The 10174-nt window shown below is 40.6% G+C and overlaps 1 protein-coding gene across 12 annotated transcripts in view; it reads right to left on the minus strand.

The window, feature by feature from the left end:
- Window positions 1-359: 359 nt before the first annotated feature.
- LOC125769740 (homeobox protein B-H2) overlaps window positions 360-10174 on the minus strand; it is a 20306-nt gene continuing 10491 nt past the window's right edge. For all 12 annotated transcript variants that reach the window (XM_049438560.1, XM_049438552.1, XM_049438548.1 and 9 more), the window contains 3 exons: window positions 9000-9957; window positions 8415-8899; window positions 360-1540 (listed from right to left, as the gene is read on the minus strand). In XM_049438560.1, coding sequence (XP_049294517.1) covers window positions 1019-1540; window positions 8415-8899; window positions 9000-9810 — 1818 coding nt within the window. In that variant the 5' untranslated portion in view covers window positions 9811-9957 and the 3' untranslated portion in view covers window positions 360-1018. The remainder of the gene's footprint in view (window positions 1541-8414; window positions 8900-8999; window positions 9958-10174) is intronic.

A 10174-nucleotide genomic window follows, 5' to 3' on the forward strand; every position in this document is an offset into this window, starting at 1 on the left:
TCATTCCCCAGGGCACCATCTGTCGTCCATCTGCTGTCCGTCTTTTTGCGTTAGTACCTTATAAAGCTTTCAAACAAAGCGCATATTTAAAGATGGCGACAAAATGAAATCCAAATTAAGAAAGGAAATAATGAAAAACAGTTCAGTTTTGTTACAAAATGGTGCAAAAGCAGCCAAGATCGTAAATGGTTAGACAAGAAAACAGGGAGAAAAAGTGAAATATTAAAAATGGTGCATTAATGAAACAAAAAAGCGGCCGTGTGCGTTGTGGTTAATCAAGTAAATAAAAGAAAAGAAAAAAGGAAATACATTTAAAAAAAAGCGAATGGACAAAAGTATTTTTGTCTATGTAATAAGAAACAAAACGTTGTTTTTTTTTGTGTGTTAAATTCACAATGGACACTCTTCACAAAAGTTATCTCTTTTACTTTATTTCGTACCCTTTTTTTGCTACTGTGGTCTAAAAATATGTTGGTGCGTGGGTTTGTTTTTTTTCTTTCTTTATTCATTTTTATGTTTCATAACTAAATGTCCATTCCTGCTGGTTCCTTTTGCTTCTAACTACCCGAATTCATCGTCTCAATAAACGCTCACACAACAAACCTAGCACGCACGCTACTACCTAAGCATCTTCTTTTTTGACGAAGAAAAAAAAACTAAACCCTTCCGTGTGTGTGTGTGTGTGGGGGGGGCGGTGACGTTTCATATCTTATCCCCCCCACAAATGGCACAGCATTTTACAAACTAATATCATTCGCAAATAATGGGAGACTGGGAGATTTGGGAGCGAGAATGCGTGATGCTTGGAACGATCACTTGGCATAAGTGTATTCTTATTGAATGTGTTGTCGAACACCTGTAATTATGTGCAATAGCTATTTTAAGAACCTGTTTTCTTTTGATGTTTCTGTACCGTGCTTAACGGGAAACATTTTACCAGCAAATACCGTACACTTACGCGCGAAACATTCACATCAGCACATTTCGCTTGCACTTACAACTTACCACGCTTTGGACGTCATGCGGATTGCGCCATCTGTTGGTGGGTGTGTTCAACAGGGGTGCTATTGCTTCGGCTACTGCTGTTGCTGCTACTGTTGCTGCTGCTGCTACGACGATCGGTGCTACTAGCCGCCACCGCTAGATGTCGCTCGTGCTGTTTGCCCGTACCGCGTCTTTGTTCGCTCCCGGATGAGCCTTTCTTTACAGCGGTACCACCACCACCACCGGCTTTCGGGTACGCACGAGATTTTACTGACTGGCCCCCAGCCGGTGCCGGTTGCTGGTGTAATTCTAATTCCTGCACACTTACTAGCTCGTTCATCCAGGCCGATTTTGCTGGCTGTTCCGTGGTGGCCGATTTCGATCCAACGTTTGCAATTCGTCCACTGGCTTTGGCAACATCCTTTGGCGAGTGTACCGCATGGGAGGTGGAGGAAATGGCGCCGACGGACGGAACGTCCCCAGTACTACCACCAACCCCACCCGCACTGTCCTGCTTTTTCCACTTGGTACGACGGTTTTGAAACCATATTTTAACCTGCAAACAAAATCAAACACCCGAAAACGAACAAATTAGTCCCTCTCATTAATAGTCCCGGGTGATGAAAAACAGGAAACCGTGACGCTAAATAATCACCATGGCGACCCACAGGATCAACACTTTAAACTCTCCTCCCCTTAACCGCCCGTGAGCGTCTCGACATAAGCTCTTCCATAAGCTAAATCTTCCGTTTTTCCTTTCTGCAAGCGCATATACTAGCGATTAATTATCTCACATTTCGTGGGGCGATTCTTCATCCAAACGAGCAATTCCTCACGCACCGCATGACAAACAACCAGAATACAAGCGTGCGCGCGCGCCCCCCGTCGGATGCGGGCAGGGCAGGTTTTTGAGAAAATATTGTTGTCAAAATCATTTGAATGACACAAATGAGCCTCTCACGCGACGATCGTATCTTAAGTGTACACGGACTGACTGAGTGAGTGAGGAATTGGTCGTTCGACACGAAACGGTCTCGCCGTGGATCTGCCTCCCGGTGCTATACACACACACACACACACACCGTCTTTTAGGTGTTGCCTCTGCCGGATGATGGATTGTACTAAAAATAACACATTACACTCAAATTTTCTTTTTATAACTGTCGCTTTTTATGATTGTTGGAGCCGTTAAACCATCACATTGGGAAGCATCATCCAACGTTGATAAAGAGACACATCACACTTTGGAGGGAGTTCACACCACCGAAGAAGAAAGAAGGAAGGAGCGGGAGCGCCCGTGTGTGTGTGTGTGTGTAGAGGTGGAATAGAAAATAAACATTTCATTTTTAATTTTATATCCTGTACGTTCCCGTAATATGTCTTCGTCAGCTGGGGCACGGATGATTCGACGACGTAGCAAACGGTATATGGATGCGTGTAGACACATTCATTCTTTAAAGGCATTGGTAGATCTACTTTCGTGCATGCTTAAGCACTTCTTCGAGCGACTGTACACAGTCCATCAAACAGTAGTCCATGAGATATTGTAGGACTGACAGACGATAATGACAATCGTGTTTCGCGTGTTACCCGCACCAATCGTTTCACTCAACGACCAGCAGTCATCAAACCACCTTCATACACACACACACACCATGCATCACCAAGGCAACGGTGATGTGAACCGGATACGAAGGGTACGCATGGTACCGTCCTTTTCCCTGCGATATTCCGATGCGCCAAACAACTGATGTTTGTCTCGGTAACGGCTAATACGAATGGAACTAAATCATTCCCGAGCATCAGGCGGATGATGGGGGTTGTTGCTTTTCTTTACCATTTCCCTGCAGCACGCGTACGCGAACGATCATAAATGCGTTCCGAGAGTGTCTCGTTTCATGTTTGCCGACCCATTGCGCTACTGTAGCGCGACGCGTCGATCAGACATTAACGACGATCACAGTGCGCCGTCGTCCCGTAACCTCAACCGAAAATCCCCAAAACAACCCTTCGAATGCGAAAGGGGGGGGAGAGAGAGAGAGAGGGTGGCGTTGCCGAGCACGTGGGGAGGAACGCAAATAGTCGCGCCGCTATAGGGCGAAAGAAGTTGTCAATCAGTTTTACGAGGTGGAATAAAATAAATAAAACAAATTAAGCCGTGCCGCGCGCTTACGGGGCGGTAGAAGCGATATTAACTAATGAGCGAAGTAGGATTAACGTAACGCAACCTCAAAGGATATCCCACAGAGACGGAAATATCTTATAGCTTCTTGGTCGGTACCATGTTTCCCCCTCGGCACGGCGCATGGAGGGTTGTGTTTTGAGTAAATCCTTACCCTCCACCATCAGCCAGCCACAAACCGACAGTCGGTGAAAGTGTGTTTATTTGTTAAAAATTACTGCTACTTAATGGACTCGATACATGGGAGAACAGAGCTCTACCGGGTGTTTAATCAAAATATTCTAAATTAGTTTATCGTTTTCGATTTTGAGATACGTATTGAGGCCTTAGCTTATTTTTGAGTAATTTAGCAAAATTTTTAAATATGAAGTATTTTAATGCAAATTTGTTGCAATAAGTTTCTTTTCGCCCAAATAACGCTTTAAATTAAAAAAAGAATAAAAAATAACAAAAAAATTTCAACAAAATTTTCAACTCGAAAATTTCATAAGGGGTACCCCTTACGATTTTTTTGAGCAATTTTGCAAAAAAAATTAAATTGATTTGTTTTCATGCGAAATTGTTAGAATAAGTTTCTTTTCACTCAAATAATGCTTTAAATTAACAAAAAATAAAAAATAATAATAAAAATTAAAAAAGTCTGTAAATTTGCCAATCTCCTAAGGCTCATTTTGCAACAAATTTTGCCTATAACTTGGTCGGTATCCAACGGATCGCCAATCTTTAACTTGTGGTCGATAGATGGCACCAACGGCTACATTTTCTTCTTGGACGGCCATGCTCTCAGATGTCTGTGTCGGAAGTTATTCTAGGTACCAAGTTCCATACCCTGTTTGAGAAAATGTAAAATTTTCTTCATTTTTCCAGCAAGTTTTGCCTATAACTTGGTCGGTATCCAACGGATCGCCAATCTTTAACTTGTGGTCGATAGATGGCACCAATGGCTACATTTTCTTCTTCGACGGCCATGCTCTCAGATGTCTGTGTCGGAAGTTATTCGAGGAACCAAGTTCCTTACCCTGTTTGAGAAAATGTAAAATTTTTCTCATTTTTCCAACAAGTTTTGCCTATAACTCGGTCGGTATCCAACGGATCGCCAATCTTTAACTTGTGGTCGATAGATGGCATCAATGGCTACATTTTCTTCTTGGACGGCCATGTCCTCAGACGTATGTGTCGGAAGTTATTCGAGGAACCAAGTTCCTTACCCTGTTTGAGAAAATGTAAAATTTTCCTCATTTTTTCAACAAGTTTTCCCTATAACTCGGTCGCTATCCAACGGATCGCCAAACTTTAACTTGTGGTCAATAGATGACACCAATGGCTACATTTTATTCTTCGACGGCCATGCTCTCAGATGTCTGTGTCGGAAGTTATTCGAGGAACCAAGTTCCTTACCCTGTTTGAGAAAATGTAAAATTTTTCTCATTTTTCCAACAAGTTTTGCCTATAACTCGGTCGGTATCCAACGGATCGCTAATCTTTAACTTGTGGTCGATAGATGGCACCAATGGCTACATTTTCTTCTTGGACGGCCATGTCCTCAGATGTATGTGTCGGAAGTTATTCGAGGAACCAAGTTCCTTACCCTGTTTGAGAAAATGTATAATTTTCCTCATTTTTTCCCTCATTTATAAGTTGATGTATTTTAATGCAAATTTGTTGCAATAAGTTTCTTTTCGCCCAAATAACGCTTTAAATTAAAAAAAGAATAAAAAATAACAAAAAAATTTCAACAAAATTTTCAACTCGAAAATTTCATAAGGGGTACCCCTTGCCATTTTTTTGAGCAATTTAGCAAAATTTAAAAAATTGTTTTATTTTGATGCGAAATTGTTACAATAAGTTTCTTTTCACTCAAATAATGCTTTGAATTAAAAAAGAATAAAAAATAATAATAAAATTTAAAAAAATCTGTAAATTTGCCAATCTCCTAAGACTCATTTTGCAACAAATTTTGCCTATAACTTGGTCGGTATCCAACGGATCGCCAATCTTTAACTTGTGGTTGATAGATGGCACCAATGGCTACATTTTCTTCTTGGACGGCCATGTCCTCAGATGTATGTGTCGGAAGTTATTCGAGGAACCAAGTTCCTTACCCTGTTTGAGAAAATGTAAAATCTTCCTCATTTTTCCAATAAGTTTTGCCTATAACTCGGTCGGCATCCAAAGGATCGCTAATCTTTAACTTGTGGTCGATAGATGGTACCAATGGCTACATTTTCTTCTTGGACGGCCATGTCCTCAGATGTATGTGTCGGAAGTTATTCGAGGAACCAAGTTCCTTACCCTGTTTGAGAAAATGTAAAATTTTCCTCATTTTTCCAACAAGTTTTGCCTATAACTCGGTCGGTATCCAACGGATCGCCAATCTTTAACTTGTGGTTGATAGATGGCACCAATGGCTACATTTTCTTCTTCGACGGCCATGCTCTCAGATGTCTGTGTCGGAAGTTATTCGAGGAACCAAGTTCCTTACCCTGTTTGAGAAAATGTGAAATTTTCCTCATTTTTCCAACAAGTTTTGCCTATAACTCGGTCGGTATCCAACGGATCGCTAATCTTTAACTTGTGGTCGATAGATGGCACCAATGGCTACATTTTCTTCTTGGACGGCCATGTCCTCAGATGTATGTGTCGGAAGTTATTCGAGGAACCAAGTTCCTTACCCTGTTTGAGAAAATGTATAATTTTCCTCATTTTTTCCCTCATTTATAAGTTGATGTATTTTAATGCAAATTTGTTGCAATAAGTTTCTTTTCGCCCAAATAACGCTTTAAATTAAAAAAAGAATAAAAAATAACAAAAAAATTTCAACAAAATTTTCAACTCGAAAATTTCATAAGGGGTACCCCTTGCCATTTTTTTGAGCAATTTAGCAAAATTTAAAAAATTGTTTTATTTTGATGCGAAATTGTTACAATAAGTTTCTTTTCACTCAAATAATGCTTTGAATTAAAAAAGAATAAAAAATAATAATAAAATTTAAAAAAATCTGTAAATTTGCCAATCTCCTAAGACTCATTTTGCAACAAATTTTGCCTATAACTTGGTCGGTATCCAACGGATCGCCAATCTTTAACTTGTGGTTGATAGATGGCACCAATGGCTACATTTTCTTCTTGGACGGCCATGTCCTCAGATGTATGTGTCGGAAGTTATTCGAGGAACCAAGTTCCTTACCCTGTTTGAGAAAATGTAAAATCTTCCTCATTTTTCCAATAAGTTTTGCCTATAACTCGGTCGGCATCCAAAGGATCGCTAATCTTTAACTTGTGGTCGATAGATGGTACCAATGGCTACATTTTCTTCTTGGACGGCCATGTCCTCAGATGTATGTGTCGGAAGTTATTCGAGGAACCAAGTTCCTTACCCTGTTTGAGAAAATGTAAAATTTTCCTCATTTTTTCCCTCATTTATAAGTTGATGTATTTTAATGCAAATTTGTTGCAATAAGTTTCTTTTCGCCCAAATAACGCTTTAAATTAAAAAAAGAATAAAAAATAACAAAAAAATTTCAACAAAATTTTCAACTCGAAAATTTCATAAGGGGTACCCCTTGCCATTTTTTGGAGCAATTTAGCAAAATTTAAAAAATTGTTTTATTTTGATGCGAAATTGTTACAATAAGTTTCTTTTCATTCAAGTAATGCTTTAAATTAAAAAAGAATAAAAAATAATAATAAAAATTAAAAAAATCTGTAAATTTGCCAATCTCCTAAGGCTCATTTTGCAACAAATTTTGCCTATAACTTGGTCGGTATCCAACGGATCGCCAATCTTTAACTTGTGGTTGATAGATGGCACCAATGGCTACATTTTATTCTTCGACGGCCATGCTCTCAGATGTCTGTGTCGGAAGTTATTCGAGGAACCAAGTTCCTTACCCTGTTTGAGAAAATGGAAAGTTTTCCTCATTTTTCCAACAAGTTTTGCCTATAACTCGGTCGGCACCCAACGGATCGCTAATCTTTAACTTGTGGTCGATAGATGGCACCAATGGCTACATTTTCTTCTTCGACGGCCATGCTCTCAGATGTCTGTGTCGGAAGTTATTCGAGGAACCAAGTTCCTTACCCTGTTTGAGAAAATGTGAAATTTTCCTCATTTTTCCAACAAGTTTTGCCTATAACTCGGTCGGTATCCAACGGATCGCCAATCTTTAACTTGTGGTCGATAGATGGCACCAATGGCTACATTTTCTTCTTGGACGGCTATGCCTTCAGATGTCTGTGTCGGAAGTTATTCGAGGAACCAAGTTCCATACCCTGTTTGAGAAAATGTAAAATTTTCCTCATTTTTCCAACAAGTTTTGCCTATAACTTGGTCGGTATCCAACGGATTGCCAATCTTTAAATTGTGGACGATAGATGGCACCAATGGCTACATTTTCTTCTTGGACGGCCATGCCCTCAGATGTCTGTGTCGGAAATTATTCGAGGAACCAAGTTCCTTACCCTGTTTGAGAAAATGTAAAATTTTCCTCATTTTTTCCCTCATTTATAAATTGATGTATTTTAATGCAAATTTGTTGCAATAAGTTTCTTTTCGCCCAAATAACGCTTTCAATTAAAAAAAGAATAAAAAATAACAAAAAAAATTCAACAAAATTTTCAACTCGAAAATTTCATAAGGGGTACCCCTTGCCATTTTTTTGAGCAATTTAGCAAAATTTAAAAAATTGATTTATTTTGATGCGAAATTGTTACAATAAGTTTCTTTTCACTCAAATAATGCTTTAAATTAAAAAAAGAAAAAAAAATAATAAAAAAATTCTATAAATTTGAAAATTTCCTATGCGGAGGCGGATCCCGTTTCATGTTCTTGCCGATTAGACTTGCCCGCGAGTTCGCTTATGCAGGTTTTATAGTTAGGCAAAGCGAGAAGTATATTCATTTGGCTAGTTTGGGTATTGTACACACGTATTCCGTTTCAACTCATGTGTATCAAACGTTTCGTCTCAACTCACTCGCACATTTTCGTTTCAACTCTTCTATTTACTCTTTTTGCAACTCATACTACATGCTTAAACTCATGAGTGAGTAACATAAGAATTATCAGTAACGGAAAAAAGAGTCGCTAAAACACCTCGTGGTGAGTGAACGAAACTCGTATAATACAACGTTTCAACTCACTATCTCACTCTTGCACATCTCTAAACAGTACGTTTGGAATTTATTTTCAAAACACTCCTTTATAAAAGCTACTCCTTGTATTCCAAAAATTCCCTGCAAGATTAACTCACCTGTGTTTCCGTAACGTTCAACAGTTTCGCCATCTCTGTCCGTTCGTTCGACGACAAATACTTCTTAACCTCGAACTGTTTCTCCAGTTCAAAAATTTGACGACCCGTAAAAGTGGTGCGAGCCTTTTTCTTGCGTCTATGGTGACTGGCCGTGATATTGGCCGTTTCCTCCTCGCCCGGCATCGCACCGGTACCACCGTTCGTCGGTCCAGTTGATCCACCCGACGGTTTGGGAAGCGAAAAAAGCGTCGACATGGTCATGGTGGCCGACGCTACGGCATCATTAACGGCGCTAAAGTGACCATCGGTTGTGGAGGAGTCGTCATTCGACATGCAGATATCTGAGTCACCATCGCTAGAGTGGGCTAACGTTGGTGGTGGGGCTACACTTCGTGGACGTTGCTGATGGGTGGACGCAGAAAGTGCGGCTGTGTGTCGCTGATGATAATGTACGGAGGAGGACCGTGTTGACTCTTGTGTGGAATCTGCAAAATAAAGACACAACAAATGCAGTTTTTCAATTGACTTTTCGTGTAAGTTATGGAAAAAAAAATTATCTAACATTATCCGGCACAGTAATATTACCTTCCTCTGATGTAAGTTTTCGTTCGTTTATACGATCCAACGAACTGCGACCCACGCTAGGCGTTTTCCGACCCACAGCCATCGTTGCGTCCGTCGATACTACTCCACACTGCACAACATTGAATTCTACCGGTGGTTTTGATATGCACAGATTGAGCGGCTCATCATTGGGGCTCATCGGTCGTGAACGATCGACATTGAGTTTTCCTTTTTCTTCCACTACCTCATCTTCACTGTCCTCATCCCGATCCACGGTAATATCCTCGTCTTCTACCACCACCTGCCGCTTCTCGACGTCTGTCGGACGATAATAGAAGGAAGAAACGCCATGATCTCCACCATCACTCTCCTTGGTGGACGATTCGAAAAGACTACCGTAAGGTTTGGTGTGATTTTCCTTTAGTGCAGCCACAGAGAGCGGAGTACCACTCTCGGCAGTACACTTCGGGCGGGCCGTTCCTTTCCATCCCAGAATGTCCATTATCGAGTGCGGTGTTGGTGGTTGCTTCGGTGGGTTTGCGTACACGTGCGGATGCCACTGTGTCTGTTTGGTCCAGTCACCGCTTGGAGGAGCACTGTCGCGGATGAAGGAGGCACCATCGGTTGCAACATGGCCAGCAGCATTATCGTTATGATCACCATTCGTTACCGCAATCGTATCCGGCACCGATCGCACTGGGTTGTGATTGTTCGGCTCGTTGTTGGTCGGTTGCTGATGTTCTTTCTCACCGTGGCTGGGCGAGTGCTGATCGTCCGGTACGTTACTGTGGTAGAGATTCTTCACCTCGAGAACCTCTTCCGCTTGGGTCATTTTGGGTCTACGAATGGTTTGCAGGCGTAATCAATGTTAAGCTCGTTTACGTTCAAATCACATCAATCTTATGTGTTTCCCCTTCGATTTATCACCAACTTTGGTCCAACGATTCTATGTGTTGTTCACTGTTGGAAGCTCTACTTTCTGCAAATAATAAATTTAAAAAAAGCAACATTAATACACTAGATAATAAAGATTTCTTCAAAAATAATCACAATTAGCGAAAAGCATTAAACAAAAATCATGTTGAAGCTTAATTATTAATACTATGTGTGGCTATATTGTAGATTAAACAATGTAAACTCTTCGCATACATCAGTAGATGCCTCCCTAATGTTCGGTGACTTCAACGCTACCTCAA

Source organism: Anopheles funestus, chromosome 3RL (assembly GCF_943734845.2).
Source record: "Anopheles funestus chromosome 3RL, idAnoFuneDA-416_04, whole genome shotgun sequence".
Lineage (NCBI taxonomy): Eukaryota > Metazoa > Arthropoda > Insecta > Diptera > Culicidae > Anopheles > Anopheles funestus.